Consider the following 23,192-nt stretch of genomic DNA (forward strand, 5'->3'; position numbering starts at 1 on the left):
TTTTTGAGTGTGTGCATGTAAATATTTTTTAAGTATTAATATAATAGTAGACTATTTAGATTTTCCAATTCTTTTGAGTCAGTTTAGGAAATGATGTTTTATTTATCCATTTTATTTAAGTGTTCAACTTTGTTGACATTCAGGTACTCCTCATAATCTTTTATTACCTTTTCAATTTGTTTGCAGAATCTGGGCTTATGTTTCCCATTTCTCTCTCTCTCTCTCTTTTTTTTTTTTGTATCTTCCCTCATTTTCTAGATCATTAGAAGCACGGTATTTTTTTCAGTCTTTTGAAAGGACCAGTATTTGGCTTTATCAATTTTCCAACTGTGCTTGATACTTGTGTGTAATTTAATTAATTTTTTTTTATTATTTTCTTGTTTACTCTCTGTTCATGTTCCTTTCCTAACTTCTTAAGATAGATGCTTAGTTTTTTAATTTCAGTTTTCTACTTTTCTAATATAAGTACATAAAGCCATAAATTTTCCTCTAAGTTCTGGAATACAAGGGAGATATGTTAAATTAGCTCTGATAGAGGATTCACATATTTTTTCTTATAGAACTGTTAATTTTTATTTTCATATTTTGAGGCAATGTTATGAGATAGCTACAGATTTAAAATTCTTATGTTTGATCACTCTAAGTATGCATTATATAGTAACCATCTTTATGCTTCTTTTATAGTTTTTTTTCTGATATTGATACAGCTAAATACGTTTTTTGGGTGCTTGTATTTAACTGATAAATCTTTAACTTCCACCTTTCCTATTTTCTTATGCTTTAAACATATGACTGTTAGAATTTTATTTTAGCTCAATAGTTATACTAATGTCTTAGTGATTAAGGATACTTTTACTAAATTATTTCATGGTTTCTGTTTGTGCCTCAAATGAAACATGAAATAATTTATTAAAGGTATCCTTAATCATTAAGACATTAGTATAAAATTATATATATATATATATATATATATATATATATATATATATATATATGTCATGTTACTGTTTTCAAGTCTTTGTTTCCCCCCTAGGCTTTGAGATTAAAAATATTATTGTTTTATACGACAACTTTTGTTTACCTTTACCTACATTATTAATACTTCCACTGCTTTCATTCATCGTTGTACCTCAAGTGCCTGGGTTCATGTCTTGTTTAGTCTTACACTGAACTATGTAGTATAAATTAGGGTTGCTGGTCCTTAATTACAATAATTGTTCTTATGGTTTTCTGAGTGGATTGATAGAATGTTTAGTTTTATGCTGCATTGGTAGCCATTTGTGGGCCTAGCCTTACAAGAGGCATGCCCCAAGCTTTGTCTTTTTCCTTCTCAGCCCAACATATGAAAACCAACGCTTAATGTCAGCAAATGCCCTAGAGGTGAAAATCAGCTTCCAGGCATGACTTCATCACCAGAATAAGCTCAGATCTTGGCTTTAACATTTCCTCCTGACTTTCTTGCCAGCTCATTGATAAAATCAAGACATTAAATAATATTTATTTATATATTTTATATTTAAGTCCATCATTATTTTTTTCTTTTAGGAAGATTGGTGCAGTTTTCTGTTACACAGAACATAAGTATAATTTTTAAAATTATATAATAAAAGTGGATGCCCCAAAATAGATGTGAATTGAATCCTTCAAAGACTACCCTTTGGCTAAGGGTAGTTAAACATAAACTAAGTTAAACATAAATTCAATCTGTCTTTCCAATTCTCCTCAATTTGTCCTCAGCTATTCAATCTTCCCAGCGTACTTCCATTTCGACACATAATCTATACCTGGCCAAATAATAATATTTACTTTTCACAAATGTGTCTTGTATTCATGACTGTTTTTGCAAATTCTGAACGGTCTAAAATATATTCCACCTCTGGGGCACCTGGGTGGCTCAGCTGGTTAAGTGTCTGACTCTTTTGTTGGCTCATGTCATGATCTCAGGGTCATGATGATTAAGCTCCCCGTCAGGTTCCACACTCAGTGGGGAGTCTGCTTGAGGATTCTCTCTCTCCTTTTCCCTCTGGCCTTCACTACCCTCATTCACACACACTCTCTCTCACTCTCTCTCTTTCTCAAAGAAAAATTAACGAATCTTTAAAAAAAAAATACACATTGCACCTCTACATGTCAAAATCCTATTCAAGGATCATTTCAAATGGCAGTTCATCCAAGTTTTTTCTCATCTTCCATCAAGATTTTTTCTTTTTTCTTAACTCTCAAAGTTTTTTGTACAGTGGAATAGACCAAGAATTGACTTGAATCCAAAGAGAACTGGGCTCTCTTTCTGATTCTCCAACTTCCTATGTGTGTGGCCTCTCTTTATGACTCACTTTATTTAAAACAAGAATGATTATATCTTCCTTATAATATTACCTTATTGTGAGGGTGGAAATAAAGCAATGCATATATAAAATAGCTAGTTCTCAATAAAGGGTAGTTATTTTATCATAATCTTAAATATCCTGTTAATAATACCTAAATAATATCAATTAAGTATCCTGTGTTAATAAACCTATGTTAGTATTACCTTAAATATCTTGTGTTATAGTTATCTATGCATTAGTTTTATTGCCTATTAGGCAGGTGCCTCATTTGGGAATGGAAATCTCTCTTACTTGTCTTGGAATGACTGACATAATGTCTTACATTCAATAGATTTTGAAATAAATTTTGTTTTCACTGAAATAAATTGAATTGAGTAGAAGAGTGTCTAGATGATATGGTATTATGGAAAAGAGAAGTGGAGCTACCATTTACAACTAGAAAGAAACAAAAACAAATTGGTACCCTGGAACCTCCAGATACAACTAAAAACATAGAGGTCATCTTATATTTTTATATCTATCTATCTATCCATCTATCAATTCATAAATAATTCTGTTACTCAAGCAAAGTAAGCATGCTAACAAAAAAATTTGTTTAGGTTATTTCTATGAAAATGATCTGCAGGTGGTTTTTCATTGTCATCAAGGTTGTCATTCTAATTCCCATTATGACTCAACCACAGTTAAATTAAATCATGATTTATGCAAAAACTGAAAAGAAGTGACTATGTAACTCTCAGAGGAAGCTAAAAATCTCCATTATAAAATTCTTTCTTCTAAATATTCTCAGAATCTTCTCTCTTTCACTATTTTATATTCAATGAAGAGTCACTTGGGGAGGTAGTAGGATCAGTCAGTAGCATGTACATGGATTCTTGAATTCCCAAGTATTTTAGATGTTGTTTGTATTAAGGATAAATTAAGCTGAAAGTTGTAGTCTGGGGGGCTTTTGGAAAAGAAAAGCCTTTAAGCAGTTAATGGGTTGTTCAAGTTGTGCCTATGTGGAGAGCATAACCAGGCAACTTGTGCAGCAATTTATAGTAACTGGGGTAAATGAACCATAGTTAGAAGTAGAATTTATGAACTGTTTGCTAAATTGGTAATTAGCTAGCGATCTAATGTTACAAACTAGAGGTGTTCATAGCACAACAGAACCAGGATTATTTTGTTGGCATTTACAGTTTAAATTAACTGACTTCCTCAGTGTTATCTCTGTTGGGAGTTAGGCCTGTTTTGTTATATTTAACATTTTCTTTTTTCTAAAGTGGAAACAAGAAAAACTGGTGGTAAGATCAGGAAAAAAAGATTGAAGACCTTTGAAAAGGAAATTTTAGATTTTTTGTGACCTTAAATTTGGGAAATTTTAGCAACAGATAATTTGAGGCTTTCTTACATGCATGTCTTCTGTGTTCAAATGAATGAATGTCAAGATTTGAGATTAAATGTTATATTATCTAAACATACTGTTGAAGATAGAATCATTTAAAAAATGTGAGAATTCTGTTGTTTTTCCATTCCCATTCAACTATTTGGCATGGTTTGAGCACATTGTTTCTCAGTAAATTTGAATTATTTGGGGTTATTTATTGTCTGAGGGAGACCAAGTTTAGAAACATTAAATACCACTCAAAACAGTGTGGATCTACAATGGGAAAAGTATAAAAGCACAGAGCAGAAGCATCACAATAATGCCATCTTTAGAATTATTTTGTGTGTAACATTTGATCAATTGATCAATGTCATTGAAAAAAAAGTACAATAAATATTTCTTATAATTGGGTTTCCAATCAATATCAATGTGGTCTAGTTTATCACAAAGTAAAATGTAGAAAGAGAAAAATAAAGGTAATATGCAATTTTGGCCATTATGTTTTAGTTTTTAGTTGGGTACCATGTCTTTTATTGGAAGCAAAATTAGATTTAAATTAGGTTCTTTATTTGGCAGATTTTCTCAACTTTTGTGAGGAGCATGAGTGTGTGTGTGTGTGTGTGTGTGGGTGTGTGTGTGAAACAGCTTATAAAGTTGATTATGCAACTTTTGAGTATAGACTGGGAAGCTGAATCCTTATCACACAAGATGGAATTCCATCACTATTCTCCATGTAGATTGAAATGCAGCATCATTGTTAAACAATTTGATTGTTAGAATCATCACAGAATCATTGACTAGCAGTAAGCTTGCTTTTAAAGCTTCCTTGTGATGGATGATTTTGAACAAGTCAGTTTATTCCTTTGTGTTTAAAGATTTTATTTATTTGAGAGAGAGAGAGGGAGAGAGAGAGATCACAAGCAGGGTGAGGGGCAGAGGGAGAAGCAGACTCCCCGCTGAGCAGGGAGCCCAACTCGGGCCCAATCCCAGGACCCTGGGATCATGACCTGAGCCAAAGGCAGATGACCAACCTACTGAGCCACCCCAGCGTCCCTATCCCTTTGAGCTTAAATTTCAAAATATGTATGTCAGAGATGACAACATCTAAGTAAGAGGGTTGTGAACTGGCACATAAGGAAACTAAATTAAAGGTTAGAAGTTGATTTAAATCATTTATCTAACTTCTTACTAACTACAGCTTCTTGGTAATTATATTAGCTTGAGCATTTCCAAAGGTGAGAAAGCAAAGAAGGGAGTCTATTCCTTTGAGTTAGGATTTCAAATGTTATTAAAGTTGACCAGCAAGCTACAAGGAAGGGAGGACAGAAAAGGGGTAAGTTTGAGTCAAGATTATCAGGTGAGAAAATGAAGAACCTGTTTTGGGGAATTGTGAGTATTCATGTAGTTTGAAGCTACAATATATAGGATTTTTTTTGGGGGGATGACAGAAATGGGTAGAGAGCAAACACATGAAGAGAGAAAGATAGTTGAACAGACAGGTACAGACCCTGAACTCCATGTTAGTAGTACCTTGTGTATTTTATTCATAACTCCATTCCTGGCATCAAGCGTTATAACATAATAGGCCCTTAAAATATTAGGTAGAACCATATGAAATTCTCGCTATTGACTCATTTTTAACAGACAAAAATGGCATATAGTTCATATAGTTCAACCTTATATTTCTTAGATGGATTAATGAATAAATGTGGAAAAGTATGGAGAACCTCAAATACACTCATGAATTATGGTTTTATTCAATAGAAGATTCAGATCAGTAGTTTCAGGAGGAGGATGACACAATCAAAGGTGTACTTTGAAAAAATTCTTCTAGCTATATAGAGAGGCATGGTTTATATGGTGAGAGGGAGAATGGAGAGAAATGAAAAGCACAATTTAGGATGTTTGCTACTTGAGACATTTTAAGGGCCTAAACTTCAGCATTGTCAAAAAGAAAAAGAAAGAAAGAAAGGAAAACCCAGGGTAGAAGGGTTAACCTTATATTATTAGTTTGAAAATCTAATTTTCTGTTGAGTGAAGGTTTGTTCAATTGGACTGTTGATTGAAAGGATGTTAGAATAAGAGAAGGATCTCTTCAAATGCAATTAAAACTGAATCTCTAGGGCAAATAACATTAATTCTCCTATAATAAACCTCTAAAGACTAGGCCAAGCAGTGAATTGTTTTCAAAACCAAGTAGTTTCTCTCTTTGAAGATGGAAAAAATGTAGCAGAATGGCTTGGTATTTTTATCTTCATATGTTCAGATCAAAATTAAACTATTTGAACTATATGATTAGAAATATATGTAATTTTATCTTAAGAAAGTTTCTTCTACAGATTTTTAGTGTTTACCTTAACTTTCTTTACTGATTAGCCCAGTATATAAATAATTATATACAATTTATATTGTACATACAACTGTATATGTACAATTATATATAATAATTATATACAATTTGTAAAATACAGAAAAGCACAAAATTAAATTATACATAATCCATCTCTTAGAGATAACCTATGAACAATTTATAATATATTTATAGTTTCTGTGCTTTATACTCTTTTGTGTTTCCATGTTTACATGCCTGGTTTTATCTGTTGGAAATGTTCTTGGTTTTCCTTATCTCCCTTTGCTTTTTCTGTCAGTGCCCCAGAGTCTCTTTTTCAGACATTAATCTTGACACCAGTCAGTTGAACAAACCATGTCAAATGTTCAGAGGTTATTAGGGCTCTAATGCAACTCAACTATACTAAGTCAAAATGTTGCTTCCCATCCTTTTACATCTTGTGTAGAGGTAATGTGACTCCTGGAAAATTGGAAACAGTGTGTATTTCTTCTTTGGCTAGAAGCAGTACATAAAATTATATGATTTCCAGAATCCTTTGATTTCAATATTCTCCATCTACATTCAATATTTTTCATGTATATCACTACTTATTGACGTTGTTTATTTATGAATCACTTAAATCATAGAATCTATGTCTTCTCTCTTCCCATTGCTGGATTCATAATCTCCAAATTTATTTTGAATTAAATGTTGATAGGGTGGAATAGGGAGAGTAATATTTTGCCACCTTAAAGAATGGCTTCCATGTAATACAGGTTTTCAAGCCAAGCTTTGTAGTGAGGCTCAATTACTGAACTTAACAGATATGGAAATAAAGTAGAAGTTAGTGAAATTTTCCCTCTACTAGCTCTTATATTGATTTTGCTTAGTTTCAGAGGTCTAGGTTTGAACAAGCTATTGATAATTTCTTAATTGAGCCCATTTTTACCTGAAGGGGTGATTCTTCTTAGAAACCATAATTTGTTTATCTATATTCATAATTTCTAATGCTGCTATGAATGCATTTTTTTCTCCTTTTGTGTTTTCACTAGCATTTTAAAAGGAAGGTGGTGAAGGTTAATCAGGCAGAGCCTTCTGCCATTAGTTTTCATTGAAACCAGGAAGTCAGCCTCCTAACTTCATCACAATGAATGTGAGGTCATTTTCTTCTTTCCTGTCATCTCCTTAAACTTGGTGGACCTATGGAACAACATGTCACCATCCCTAAGTGTTAACACATTTTATATTGTAAGCAGTTCATAGATCTTATGAGGTCAGTTAACAAGCTTCTCTTTCTTTAGATAAATAATGTCATTTTGATCATTTTATTTCCTTTGAAAGCATAGATTTCAATTTGCAAAGGAAGTGAAGTGATATATTCTTGATATATGAATGCTCATATTCTCTCATTATACAATTTCTTAGGCACCAAGAAAAACCACAAGATACCTAGGGTCTATATTGTTTTATGTTCTTAATATGTAAAAGACATTGTCACAGAGGAAACAACAAAACAGCTTGTTCATAAGCAAACACAGCATGTAGGTGGGAAACAAAGGGACAGAAATGAGACCCTAATTATCCCCATGAATTCCTCTTCTTTCTTAGAAAAAGAAGACCCTATTTCCCTCTCAGTAACAGTGTCCTTTAGGGCTTGCACTACAAATATATTTTTTCATATGTCTGTAAGTCAGTATGTAAGTCTGATCATTTTTGCCTAATAAACACAACATGAATTCCCACTAGAAGTCAACTAATGGGTACTTCAAGTGCAATTTTCTGTATGTGTTAAATGAGTAAGTTGAAAACTTGACTGTTCTGAAGCTCCTTTAGTGAGCAGGGAAATATTACAAAGGACTTTGGACAGTCCCATAAAAGAAAAATTACACCACAATACTTCCCCTCCATAGGATAATTTTCATTTTTTTGGATGCAGGATTTCTTTAGCACCCATTTGAATTATAGTCCATTATCTCTGTAACTGGTACCCCCATTGCCTAGAAATGAAAACTGGTACTTAAACCAGTTTGATATTTCAATAATCGTAAATAATTTTTAAACATGTATGGCATATTCCATGGGGTTCAATAATAATTTATTTATATGCAAATGAAAAGGAAACAAAACAAAACAAAAAACCTGTGTCTTTACCAAAAAGTATGTATTCTTTATTTTGGCCAAGATTGTCTTTGTCCACAAAAAGTACAGGAAATTGAACATGTAATAATGAAGGCTTAATATTTGTGCACTGCTGGAGTGCTTCTGGGTGATTATATTTTAACAAAAGTTAATGGCCAAGTAATGGAAATAATGAGCTGAAGTGAAAATCCAATATGAGTTTGATAAGCAGAACATTTTGAATGGAAGTATACTAGAGGAGAAAATCTCCATGGAATATTTCACGTTTTAGTACTCCTGGAGCTTATTAGTTTACTATGAAAACAGACATGATTGATAAAGAAATCTAAAGGAATGTGTGTTGGTGATCTTTAAAAGTGATGGGGCAAAACCTGGAGTTTCCTTAAAAGAGAAAGAAAAAGAAAATAAAAGAAAAAGAGAAAGAGTAAAACATTCTTTAAAAGGTTTCTCTGTTTCCATTAACTCTCCACATATATTCACCTATTTGCACATGGCCTATAATGCTGATTATGGAACAAGTAAATGCTCAGTCTGCTATCAGAAACTATCCGAGAGATACTGAACTAGGAGTAGGTAAGGCTGATGAGAATGGCTATCCCCGAATGATGAGAAGTGTAGGTGTGGAGTTCTGATGGGCAAAGAATATCAATTTAGAGACATAGATTAATGAATAACATATTTATCACATGGAGGACCTAAAAGACTCCTTTAATCCCAGATAATAACTTAAATCTTTAGAATCCATTCCCTTAACTACTGGAGAAAGAAAAACAGAAATATATGTCAGTATTCAAAGAATCAAAATTTCAAATGATATTATCATCATCACCACCATCACTACCATCAGCATGAACAGAATCAACATCATCACAAATAACATTCATTGAGCACTTATTACACTAGCCAGGGTATTTTACAAAATTTCTTTCAATTCTCACAACCCAATGTGTTACTCTTGAATTCTAGCTTTATAAGTAAGGAAATAAATTAATTTTATAAGGAAACCTCATAGTCTGCAGGATAAGCAGTGCAACTAAGTCTTGTTTTATACATTGGGTTATACTGTTACCCACAATGTTAAAGTGCTTCATAAATTATAGCTGCTATGGAATTATTGGCAGTCATCATCATTATTAATAATAATATGTTTTACTGTGTGAGCAGCAGTTCATATTGAACATTCTGTGATATAAAAAGAAATAACTACACAGAACTCAAATTCTAATATAACCTATTTTCTTTTTTTTTTTTAAGATTTTATTTATTTATTTGACAGAGAGACAGACTGAGAGAGGGAACACAAGTAGGGGGAATGGGAGAGGGAGAGCACACTCCCCACCGAGCACGGAACCTGATGCGGGGCTAGATCCCAGAACCTTGGGATCATGACCTGAGCCAAAGGCAAACACTTAACAACTGAGCCACCCAGGCACCCCTATAACCTATTTTCCTATATACTTTAGGCGTATCGTTTAGAGCCAAATGAATGAAATATTTTGTAATATATAAGTAGGCAACTTTTTTTTTTTTTAAGATTTTATTTATTTGACGGAGAGAGAGAGCGAGAGCAGGAACACAAGCAGGGGGAGTGGGAGAGGGAGAAGCAGGATCCCTGCCGAGCAGGGAGCCCCATGTGGGGCTCGATCCCAGGACCCTGGGATCATGACCTGAGCCGAAGGCAGACGCGCTTACTGACTGAGGCACCCAGGCGCCCCAGTAGACAACTTCTTTGTTAATAAGATTTCTTCAAAAAGTCATATCATGTACTAGTTATTACTGAATTTTAAATTTTTGGATAATGATTTAAGTCTTTCTTTAGTAGAACAGATAAATACAAAAAAAGAAAATAAAAGACAAAGAAGATCCCTTTCCAAAACAAACAAAACAAAACAAAATTTGAAAGATTCAACCAAAATTTGGCAGAAAAAGAAAAGTCAATATGTCCTTTGGCATTCTGTTGATAAAACAAATGATTAACTGTTAATCTTCAGTCGTTATAACATTGCATTTACAGTTTAGAGTTAAATTGCAATTGACCATAGGTTTAAATTCTTTTTTTTAATTTGAGTTTCTGACATGTTTTCAAATAATTAAATGACATTTTTCTACAATTAACATCTTTCATTACATTTTTATGCTATTGCTCTGAACATAATTTTATGTTTTTGAAGTGCTGTATTTTTCACACTTGAATGTTTCTTTTATAATACATTGTTATTTTTGCTCCTTTCCTCCAATGTAATACTAGTCTCTATATGCCCACATAGGAAATTGCCATTTGCTGTTTCAATCTTTAATTTGAAATGAATCCAAAATAACTGTGAAAATTGTGAATGAAGGACAAGACTAATTCATTTAACATTTTTTCTAATTATTATAGGTTGGATGAGTGGGGAACCTATTTGATGTAGATCACATGAATAGTAAATATACTTGTATTCTAAGAAAATAAACAATGATTTGAATCTGTATTCCTAATGTGAAATATACATGACATAAACTTTTCAAAACCTTAACAGTTTTCTAATACCTCCCTTTCCACTTAAATTTATATTCACAACTCTTATTAGGTGGAATGCTTTATAACATAGAGAAGTGAACTAAAATTTCTATAAGAAAATAAGGTGACATATGTAACTGGTATTCTATTTTAAATAATGTATAATGTGTACATTTGAAATTTTAATTTTCAAGTTTCCATTCATATTTTTAGAATACACAGTTTTTCAAATATCTACATATGTCTTCTTACACTGCTTTATGGAATTCTTTCTATTGCTATTTACATCTTAGCCTCTTATTTTAATACTTGAATGTTTAATATTTTTATATCTAAATAGATTGTATTCTTCATGAAACCTGGGACTACACAATAAAGTGACAAATTGTACATTATTAAAAACAGTATTTTGCAAGTGTGCCTGCCGATTTTAAATATAAAAATGCTTCTGGAGTTACTAAATTAAAGCAGTTTATAAATGTAAACATACAGATCAGAGTTTACAACCATAAACATACAGATCAGAGTAGGCAAAATGCTGATTAAATGTGGCCCAGTCTTGCTTTTACTTGAATAAATAAAAATAAAACTATTTCACATTTTAGCCTCCTTCCTGAATGGCACTTTGACCAGAAGTATTTGACATTTGGAAAATTGAGTGATCTGAGTTTGAAACCAGTGTATTTGTCTCACTAGCCTGAGGGATAGAAGTGAGGAGAAAAGGAATCAACAAAACTGGAAAACTTGCAAACTGTTTTTCAACTTACGGGAAAAAAAAAGTTTAGTATGTTTATATTTGTTGTAACAGAAAATTCATAATCCTGTTCCTCTCTCAATACATTGGCCTTGACAAATGCGATGCCACCTAATTTTTAAGACTCCTCATGTGATGTCTATGAATACTGGCTGAGAAACATTCTATGGTGAACTGAAATAAAGGACAAGACTCACATGCCACCTACAAACAACACAAGGTAATTCCTTCAGATGTAGTGGCTTACACCAATAGGACAAAAACATTTCGATGATATAAAAATGTTCAGTTCATTCAGATAAAATGATAATCAAACAACTTAAATTATTTATCATATTATACAAAAATAATAAGGGTTGTGGCAGGTCTTTTTTTTTTTAATTTCTATGAGCAACAAATACCAAAAAAATTCAATTCCACTATAAGCAATTCAACCAAATGCAATTCAACCATATGTAACCTTGATCTCACAGTTTGTGATTTTGCCCTGCTTCCTGCCTCAAGTAACAAAGATAAATTCTCTTTCAAAACTAGATACCCAGTATAACTCTTTTCAATCCCAGATATCACCATTTCCAGGCATCATCTATCCTTGTGCCTGAACTATACCCAATCAGTCTGTAAACCTCATCTGAGACAGGCAATTTAAATCAGTGTTTTTCAGATTAGGATGGGAAAGAACAAATTCCTAAAGAAAATTTTCAAATATTTCAAAATATTCCAAAATTACCTAAAGAATGATTCAAATGGACCCCTAATACTGACATAAATTAACTTTTACTATATGATTACTTAGATCCAGACAGACATAAAATAAGGCATAAAATCTTTATCCTTATAGGTCAAATGAAAAACAAACTTTAAATGACGTATGCAACCTTATTTCAACATAATAGAGGATATTATTTTGTCAAAGCTGAATCACCATTTGCAACACCAATATGTTAATGATTAGTAGAGCACAGGCTTTTGATCTTGGCATACACAGTCCTATGATGATTTGATTCTCTCATAATTTTTCCCCATTTGTACTCTTGTGATGTCCTCTGGCAACTGAAGCAATCTTATAATATTTTGCCTCAACAAGATTGAACAAAAGAGGGCAAACCTAGACACAAATCTCACTTGAAAGTACCCTGCCATAAGTGATTATTCAAAAGATCCATCTTTATATCATTTAAAAATATTAACCTTAAAATAATGACACAACCTCTAAAAATTATTATAGATAACTTGTGAATCTCCAAATCTGCAGACTTAAAATGAAACCCAAAGTAACTAGCTTAATGAACGTGTTTGCTTTCTTTATAACCTGGTGGAAATTCCCACTGGTGCTGAAACACCACGTAGGCAAAGAAGTCTGACCATATTGAAATAGAACTTTGGGTGCTTTTCAATCACTATGTAGACAAAATCATATTTTAATCTGTTCATGAAATATGGTTCAAATTACTGAAAAACTCTTTCTTGTATACTCTGTACCATCTGTAACTTCAAAAAAGTTTGATGTTAAGAGTTTGAATTATGAAATAGACCTCTAACCTTTTATTCTCTCTCACTGCTTTATCTCCCTTTTTCCAAGAGATGGTTGGTTTTGGAGAGCCTTGGGGTTTGCACTCGATGATGACTTCTTGGCCTTTGGTAACAATTATTGTTTTCTTCAGTTGATTCAGCGCAAAAGTGGGAGCTGAAGCTATGAAAAAGAAAATGTTAATTCTATCAGAAGCAATGGCAATCACCTCTAGTGGATGATTCATCAAGATTTTGCAACTCTTTGGGACATATTTCTAATAAAATCACAGGATATCTACACATATAAAAGGTACTACCTCAAAATTAAACCTATAATTAATTAATATTGGATGATCTTTCTATTAGCAGGTAATGGTTTCATATAATGTGGGGCTCACAGACAAAGGTGGTTTCAAAAAGATGACATGATTTAATTATGATTATCACTTTTAATTGTGAAAGACTAATGAGCACCTTGAGCAAAAGGTGAAGGGGCTGGCCAAGAAAGTCTATCTGGGGCTTTCTTTGGAAAAATGGGGGTTATCTGTGGAGAAGGTAATCTTGTGTCATCCATTTCCTTTCTGTGAGTCTTAATGCATATTTTACTTTAATATTATACAAAATTAAATGTAGTTTAAAAAATACATTTAAAATTGAATTATTTAAATTTCAATTAAAAATTTCACTTCATTGTTTGCAATTATTCAACTAGGTCTGATCATTCATTAATATTAATATTGTTTTCACTAGATTTTCATGAAGATATTTTTGATTAAAGTTCTCCAAGTAATTCTGGAGGGCAGCTGTGGTTTGAGGATACTGGACTAAAAGAACATGTGACACAGAGACAAACACACACACACACACACACACACACACACACACACACACACAAAGACACTTTTGATTCTAAACGAGAACCTGAGAGATATATCTAAAAGTGTACTGTATCTGAGGCATTTATTTAAACCAATTTGACAACTTCATGGATATTTCATAAGTATTTTATGTCCATTATACAACAGTATAGTGCATGCTACAATGGCATTAAAAATATGTATATAATAAAAAGGATATGTATATAATTGAAATGGGTTAGGAATTGAAAGAAAAGTGAAGAAGCTTTATGTGACTGCAGGTAATGATTTTGCTTGCTTACTAGGAACAGAACTTATTAGAGGTAATTTTGAAAATATGTGTAGTGAATAAGAAAAGGACATATTTGAGAGTATTTCTGGGTAAACTATTAACTAGGTGAAGGCTGAATTAGTTTTCTTTTTTAAGATTTTATTTATTTATTTATTTGAGAAAGAGAGAGAAAGAGCACAAGTCGGGGAAGGAAGAGGGGACAAACAGACTCCACATTGAGTGGGAGTCTGACAAGGGGCTTGATCCCAGGGCCCTGAGATCGTGACCTGAGCCGATGCTCAGATCTCAGATGCTTAACCTACTGAGCCACCCAGTCGCCCCTGAATTGGCTTTTAAACTCAGAAATATTGGGGTGTAAGTTGACAAGAAATTACATTCATATTTGATTGGTTAGGCTGTAGGAGATAGAAATCTGGAGTCCTTTATTTTAGGTGGGTTTATTATAATGTGGAGAAATTTCAAGTGCAAACATCCATAATTCAATAAGTTGATTTATAGTGTGTTACATTTAGCTGATACGTAAATGGTAAGTTCCCAGATTCCTGAGATCTTGGGTATTTCTGTTAATATTGTGCTTTGGGAATTTTAGTGCAGAACAAGCAGTGGGCTCCTGTTCACTTTGGGAGACAGTGAGTTGTGATCACTTAAGTCTCTCTCTTTGTATTACAAATTTCCCAGACCAAAGTTTAGGAAACTAGAATGCTAAAAAGTAAAATCCTTTCAGTGGCCCAAACATGCTCAATTTGGGGAGCCTATTCCACTGGATGGAATCACTGGTTGTAGTACTTAACCAGTGAAGTGCTAGTGTCCTGTCAAGAGTGTAACCCTCTGAGACAGCTGGACAGCCTCAAAAAGGCCTTCCCTTTCATGTAAGGGTGATAATGGTTGATATCCCATGATGAGAGGGTGCTTTACCTTGGAGTGTTGTCTTGCCTACCATTAGGTAAGAGCTGTATGGGTAAATATTAAGCATTTCTTTTCAAGTCATAAAAGAGTTTTTTATAATCACATCATAAAACTTCAGTATAGTAAGAATTAGAGCATGAAAAGAAGCTACACGTTTTTCTTATTTATTTACTTAGGAAGTGCATACCTAGAATCTTCAGCTCAGCACTCGCATAAATGACTCCATATTTATTTTCGGCCAAACACTGATACATTCCAGCATCTGACTGATTCACATTGTGGATCATCAATAATCCATTAACCATCTCAATCCTATTCTGTAATAAAATAAAAAAATAGATAAAGTGAATAAATCATACAGATTTTGCAGTTATTCTCTCCTAGACCAAGGGAAAAAAGCCTCCAATGAATGCAGTTGAGCATTATTTGACAACTTAGCAATGCAAATTTACTGTTCATTATAAAATGTCTTTTGTAAATTATAACTATTTCTTGGTCAGAAAAGATATTATAAATGTATTTTCCTGTAGTTATTCTTATGAGTTTTAGTTTCAGTTTTGTTTTTATACTGAGCAGCTTTTGTTTGGTATACTAGTTCAGCTTGTGAAGTATAATCAGCAGATGAAGCTTTTATTTGAATTCATTTTACAGAAGAAGAGGTTCACATGTGGCCTTTGGTAACAATTGTGACTGTAGACAAGTGGGACAAAATTAAAAATAGCCCAAGTCAAAACAAGAATCCCTTTATAATATTAATCTAATTTACCTTTTTCTCACCTCCCAACAAATTCAGAAAAAAAACTGTACTGCAACTGGAGTCTGTATAAAATTATTGGTCAAAAAATATTAACTTCATTATCAGACAAAATTTAATACAGAAATCAAAAAACTTAGGGCACCTGGGTGGCTCAGTTGGCTAAGTGGCTGCCTGTGGCTCAGGTCATGGTCCTGGAACTTGGGATCGAGCCCTGATCGGGCTCCCTGCTCAGTGGGGAATCTGGTTCTCCCTCTGCCCCTCACTCCACTCTGTGCTCTCTCTCACTCTCTCTCTCTCAAATAAATAAATAAAATCTAAAAAAAAAAAACAAAACCCAAAAACAAAAAACTGAGCATGTGCAAATTGACATCAAGTGAGGCCAAGAGCACATTTCAAAACTGAATTTGAAATTTAAAATATTGTTTAACAACCAGGTGTCTTGTCTACTTAATGCCCAGCAAATCATTCTTTTAATTTTAGTGAGCAGTGCTTTACCTATCAACAGAGATGCCAAGTAATTTTACATAATTTTCAAAATAAACCTATTCACTTTGCAGAAGTATTATCTGCTAGCGGGATTTACTTTACTTGGATGCTGAAAGTAGAAAATATGACCAGCGTATTCCTTTCTCAAGGTTTATCTGGCATCCCTAGAAAATTAGAGAAAGAGACAATGAACCAATGTCTCAGGATTCTCATACCCTCAGTTTTATTTAATGGCTCTATAGTTCTTTGTATTTGTGTATTTCTCTTGTGTAACTGTGTTTTGTTTGGGCCTAACCAGTTTTAGAGTAATGGAACGTTGGAGCTGGATGGGACTGTGGGGATGATCTTATCCAATCTCTTCATTTTACAAAGGAGCAAATTGAAGTCCAAAGAGGTAAATGACAGACAAGAGGCCTCTTGGTAGTGGCAGGACCTGGGCGGAACATATATTTAGAATTTCAACTTTATACACCACCCCTCCATTTTGCCCATACATACTGAACTGTTCTCCCTTTGCCCTTCTTCCTGCAAAGGCCGCAACAAGGGAGTTAGCTAAAATTATTACCATTATTCTAAAATTAAATAGTAATTGATTTCAAAAACATGTAATAGGTTTACTAAAAAGATATTTAAGTCTTTTATTTTTTTTTAAAGATTTTATTTATTTATTTGAGAGAGAGAGAATGAGAGATAGAGAGCACGAGAGGGAAGAGGGTCAGAGGGAGAAGTAGACTCCCCGCTGAGCGGGGAGCCCGATGTGGGACTCGATCCCGGGACTCCAGGATCATGACCTGAGCCGAAGGCAGTTGCTTAACCAACTGAGCCACCCAGGGGCCCGATATTTAAGTCTTTTAAATCCTATTAAGTAGGATGTCACAGAACTAACTTGTCCAAGATATAGAAGGCTAGGATTCTATTATGGTCTCATCTCTCACTAGATACATGACCTTTGGCAAGTCACTTTACTTCCTGGGCCTCAACTCCACAATCTGCAAGGTGACAGCAACAAGCTAGATGATATCTAAAAGTCAGCTAGAAATAGCAATGAATCTGATAATGATTGATATTTTCCTATGAATTTATAGGATTGAATAAAATTTAAGGAAACAATGTATTACTCAAAAAAGTAATGAGGTAATTAAAAATAATTTTATTTTATATCTATTATAGTTCTCACTTCAAATACATTAGAAAGTGTAAATAAGAAATGACTTTCCATAAGACAAAAGGATAGTTTGTCCTGTGTTAAATCCTGTTAAAATTACACAAGAAAAGGTTAACAGTTACCAATAGTACCTGAGGCAAAAGAGGCACTCCATTCTTCAGCCAACGGTATGTGGGTCGGGGTTTTCCAATAGCCTTACATTCCCATCGGAGAGGGCTCCCACTGTCCAACTGAGTGTCATTCAGTTTTTCCACCCAGTGTGGATAAGCTATGAGTTTAAGCATTAAAGAAAGGTGATTTCATTTTTCAAACACATTATCAAATTCAAAATTCATATGGAAGTATTCCTTGCATTAAAAAAATGATCAATTCTCACAATTGTAGGTATTTGGAAGAAGCACAACATTGCATTTCACACAGAATTCTATGTAAAAAGATATAGCAATGACAATATCTTGACAATTTAAAACACTTTGTAAGCTAGATCAATTATATCTTACTGTTTTACCCAGTTTATGCTGTGGCTACAGTATCCCCAAGGTATCAGACCTTGTTCAGTAGGAAATTAGAGACATAATTTTTTCCAGGTATTGGGGCAGCGTTAGCACAAACTGAAAAATGCAACATGTCTATTTACTGAATAACTACTTTGCTTTTTTATTTTTGTTTTTCCTAAAAGAACCTGAATGGCATAGGAAAAATAATTTGTAAATTCAAATTTCACTTGGCATAAAATTTTTCTATATTTACTAGCATTCTCCAAAAACTTTTTATTTATTTTTATTTTTTTAAAAAAATTTATTTATTTATTTGACAGAGAGAGAGAGAGAGAGACAGAGAGCGCACAAGCAGGGAGAGTGGCAGGCAGAGGGAGAGGGAGAAGCAGGCTCTCCACTGAGCAGGGACCCCGACGTGCACCTCTATCCCAGGACCCCAGGATCATGAGCCAAGCCAAAGGCAGACATTTAACCATCTGAGCCACCCAGGCGTCCCCCAAATCTTTTTAAAATGTTTTCAAAGTTACAAGAGAATAATTTCTTTATCAAGAAAGAGATAATGTAATTGTTTAAAATCTATAAGATACAGAATAGTGTCTTTATTGAGTAATTTTTAAAATAAAAATATTGAAAAACAAGTGACTATTTGTCCACAAATACTCTGTTTGAAACAACTAAAACAGTAACTATGAGAAAATATTGAACTGAATGAATTGTTTCTCTTTAGCAACTTTTTTTTGGCATAAACAATAACATTTTACTTTGTGATAGTGAGGACTTTGATCATTGATTCATTCACCTCATACTGTTTAGTCCTTTCTTAGTCCTAGAGGTTATTAGGGATATAGGAACATCTATGTCTTACACTTTTTTAGGATTTTATAGTGTGGTAGCGGAAATCTAAAGTCAGTGCCACAGGATATTGATAGCACAAGAAAGGAAAGATGTACTGAAGGAAACTGCACATGAATATTGTAATAGTGGGTCTAATGGGACAACGGGTGTCCCAAACCCTAACCAGCTTAGAAGGGAGGAGACGAGCAAGAGAAAAAGAACTCTCGTTTATTAAATTCTAATCTTAGGCACTGAGCTACATTATCAATTAATCCCTGTAACGTTAATCCTGAAAACAAATATATTTAACTGTATGAATCAGGAAACTTTGATTCAGAGAGGTTAAAATAATTTACCCAAGGTCAAACAGTTAATAAGGGAGAGTAACCACTTTCAAAGTCAGATATTTCTGACTTCAGGCAGCATACAATTCTCTTATTCCACTCCGGCAGATTCAAAAATGAATTGGAAGCATTTATTGCATTCACAATGTGTTTTGCCTTCTACTGGTCTCTAAATGGGATATTTGTTTTCAGGAGCCCATTGGTCTTCTAGGCAATATAGTCTGGTCTTTAAGGAGCCTTACTTTGACATAGTCAGAATTTGTAGGCCTTTGAACACACTCTGTGATTCAACTTCAAGCCTCGGAGCTGTCAAGCAAAAAAATCTTACCATGGTGAGCTTCAAATATTAATACTGACTTTCGTGTCTGGCTTCTAAAATCATTCCCTTTATAATTACCTGTCTTATATGCTAAAAATACTGATAGGAATAGTAAGATACAAAAGCAACATAAACTCTACTTTCTCATTAGGACTTTCTGTATACTTTCCTAGTCTACTTTCTGTATACTTTCCTAGTCTACTTTGCCAGTTTGTTTCATACTTGTAATCCAAGTATACAGGTGTGCTATCTTCCAAGAACACTCTGTATCTTCTTCAAATTTTTAAATTCACCTGGAATGTTCTACTTCTCTTCTTTGTCTCTTTTAGTTCTACTAATAATTCAAGGTTTAGTCTAAATTATGTAAGGTTTATTAACTCTAAACTCAAAAGGGGGTCATTTCACCTTCTTTGGACATGTTTAGTTCTTAGCCACTTGGAAAATAATCACCATAGTAGCTTGTTACTCCTGTTGCTGACTTCAACTGCTATTGGATCTTTTAGTTGTTTATAGTTTGACACTCCATCTAGATAGCAAGATCCTCAAGAGCAAAGTTGGCATGACATATACATTTATTTTAGACAAAACACTGATCCACATATAAAATTAATTATAGGATATTGGTTAGTTATATATGTATATTTCTATGTTTTTATTTTAGGTTAGTTATATTCGATATGTCTCTTAATGTACTATAACTCATGCTCATAGATGTAGTTAATGGGAGTTAAAAAGAAATTGAAAAGAGATCTTAAAAAGTTACTAAAATGAAAAATTAGGAAAGAAAGAATTATTAAAATAAAAATAGATTGTGTCATCTAGGAAATAAAACAATTAAAAATCAAAATAACATTTCTTCAAACATATTCTGGATTACTCTATAAAATTGGGCTAATTTAGAGTCCTGATCCCAAAATAAATTTGTCACCAAAAATTGATAAGTGAAATTAAAAAGAAATAATTTCTACTTCCTTTTCTTCTTCACACATTTACTGAACACCACTATTGGCACAATGCTTAACACTGAGGATATCAATATGTTATAATGTGTGTTTGCTGTCAGCTGAAAATCCAGTAGATGAGACAGACATGTAGAAATACTCAAATTCACTCTATCAACAATTCTACAAATAAAAATGGCCTATTATATTGCCCCTAGAATTAAACAAACAAACAAAAAACTAGTAACTTCTTGATCTATCTTTTGTTAGGCCACCTATTTTCAGGGGTCAAAGAATGGCACTTTAAACCCAGACGGTGTTACATTCTCACCAGATGCAGTGCATATTGACAACTATTTATGCAATTCATTTGAGCTTCAGATCAGTCTCCAGGTTACATTTTTAAAAACATTAAGCAGATGTGCATAAAGAAACTCTTGCTTATTATCTCTTGTCATTAGAAATCCTCAAAACCCCTATTGATAAGTGCCAATTGTTAGTGGCCTCCTTCATTGCTCCTGTACTTTTAAGTGTTGAAGAATCAACGTATTTAACCACACAGATCATTTTTAATATTAGGACTTTCAGCTGTGGGCCAGTGAAGGGTAACATGGTATACTGGAAAGATTATACAGTTGGGGAGAAATGTAGGTTCAAATCCAATGCTACCCTGACCTTGTTCTAATATGTGATCATGAGTGAGGTAACTTAATGAGTTTAATGAGTCTCATCTGTAAGCCATACGTGGGAATTCCTATTTCAATGGGCTACTATGATGATATACCGGTTATAAATACTGGTTACTTTACCTCAATCTATTGCTCATGCATTAACATGAGCTTCATTTTTCTATCAACTGTGAATATAGTGTTATGACAACAAAACTCAAGGTGAGATACATTCTCCAGAGAACTAGGACTGAAAAAATTTTCTTTGTGTATGTAATTTTCAATCAGGAATATACAATTTTTTATTATCTCCTATGGTAAATATTTAGTGTATTTTAGTGGCTAAAATATTTTTTAAAAGATTTTATTTACTTATTTAAGAGAGAGAGAGAGAGCAAGGAAGGGGAAGGGTAGAGGAACAAGCAGACTCCCTACTGAGTGGGGAGCAGCCTGACATGGGGCTCGATCCCAGGACCCTGAGATAATAATCTGAGGCAAAGTCAGACACTTAACCAACTGAGCCACTCAGGTGCCCCAGTAGCTAAAATACTTTTCAAATCATGCCTAATATAGAAAAACACAACTCTGGAGAAAAGAAAAACAGAGAATGAGAACTAATGGTGAGGATTTTCATTTTTCTCTAATATTAATAAAAGATGAGTAAACAGGAATTAAGTACTCTCCATCTATTCTTATCCCATGCCTTAGCTCAGCTCCTCAATATTCCACTGAGAGGTAATATCTTATAGTTGGAGGTCAAATTCTGGTGTTTTTGCCAGTTCTAAGTTGGAATCTGGTTTTACAGCTTACTATTATCTTGTAGTAATAAACTCCTTAACCTTTCTAGGTCTTGGTTTCTCCATCTGTCAAGCAGGAATACTAATTTCTAAGAGTTACTATAAGTTAATGCAGGTAAAGTACCTAGTAGTTGCAGTAGTGTCTAAAACAAGTTCCTGGCAACTATTTGTTCCCTTCATTAGTCCCTTAATCTCTCCTCACTTTCACTTCTTTATTTATTTTTCATGGCACAAAAGTGTTTAATAAGCACATCAGTATAGAAACACACAGAGCCTATAGCTCATCCTTTAAACTATAAGAGCCAAGTGAAACGTCAGTACAGAGACTTATTTTTACATATATATAAATATGTAATATATGTAATATATATATTACACATTGGGAATTGAACTATTATATTTTTTCTTCTTTTTAGATTTGTGATATCCATGTTTTCTGGTCAATAATATTCTGTCAAACATGGTACTAAATCAAAGTAGACAGATGAACAGTAAAGCTGTTTGTTCTCTCCTACTAGTGCTGAGCTAGACCAGTGGAACACCATCTTGGTAGGAAGATTTTGACAGGATGAAGGAACTGCAGAGACCCTATCCCAACAGAAAACCTAATGAACTGACTTAAACAGAAAGGGTTTTAGCAAACCTATGGAAATACAACATACTATAAGAAAGGGATAGTTTTTATTCTGGACTATGCTTTTAGTTTAGCATATGCATACATTCATGGGTCCCAGTAAAATAGAAACACCAACATAGAAAGCATTTTTGCTTTCATAGTACTAACAGCTAAAAAGCACACAAAACATAATACTCTGATCTTTAGTGAGTAATCATGGAAATTCCAAGATTATATCTGCTAGGTTAGCCTGATTATTCATCTATAAAAATGTTTTCTCCAAAAATTCTTTTTTTTAATTAATTTTTTTTTTTTTTTTTTTTTTTTTGAGAGGGAGCATGAGTGAAGAGGGGCAGAGGGAGGAGAGAGAGAATCTTAAGCAGGCTCCATGTTCAGGGTGGAGCCCAACACGGGTCTTGATCTCATACCTGAAATGATAACCTGAACCAAAATCAAAAGTCGGTAGCTTAATCAACTGTGCCACCCAGGCACCCTCCAAAAATTTTTAAAAGAGATTTATAGAAACAGTGGGACTACGTCAAGACCAGCAGGGCACAGTAATTCAAGGACTATAAATATAAGACGAGGAATTGATTTCATGCATAGCTTTAGGTAAAGGACAGCTCTTTCAGTTGACTCCTGGAGCCAAGACTAGCTGTGATAGAAGATGCTTCAGAAATCTCAAGAGGGGCAGCTTGCTTGAGTAACACCCTTGATAAATCTCCCAAATAGTCAAAAACACCTTTGAGGCTGCAAGACTGAAACTGAAAGCTGTGAGTGCAC

General features: G+C 33.6%; 1 protein-coding gene across 1 annotated transcript in view; it reads right to left on the bottom strand.

The window, feature by feature from the left end:
- Nucleotides 1-23,192, bottom strand: part of CNTN5 (contactin 5) — a 1,400,310-nt gene that overhangs the window by 280,690 nt on the left and 1,096,428 nt on the right. The window contains exons 13-15 of the mRNA XM_027581317.2: nucleotides 17,525-17,661; nucleotides 15,173-15,302; nucleotides 12,961-13,111 (exon numbers count right to left, since the gene is read on the bottom strand). Coding sequence (XP_027437118.1) covers nucleotides 12,961-13,111; nucleotides 15,173-15,302; nucleotides 17,525-17,661 — 418 coding nt within the window. The remainder of the gene's footprint in view (nucleotides 1-12,960; nucleotides 13,112-15,172; nucleotides 15,303-17,524; nucleotides 17,662-23,192) is intronic.

This window comes from Zalophus californianus, chromosome 11, assembly GCF_009762305.2.
Source record: "Zalophus californianus isolate mZalCal1 chromosome 11, mZalCal1.pri.v2, whole genome shotgun sequence".
Lineage (NCBI taxonomy): Eukaryota > Metazoa > Chordata > Mammalia > Carnivora > Otariidae > Zalophus > Zalophus californianus.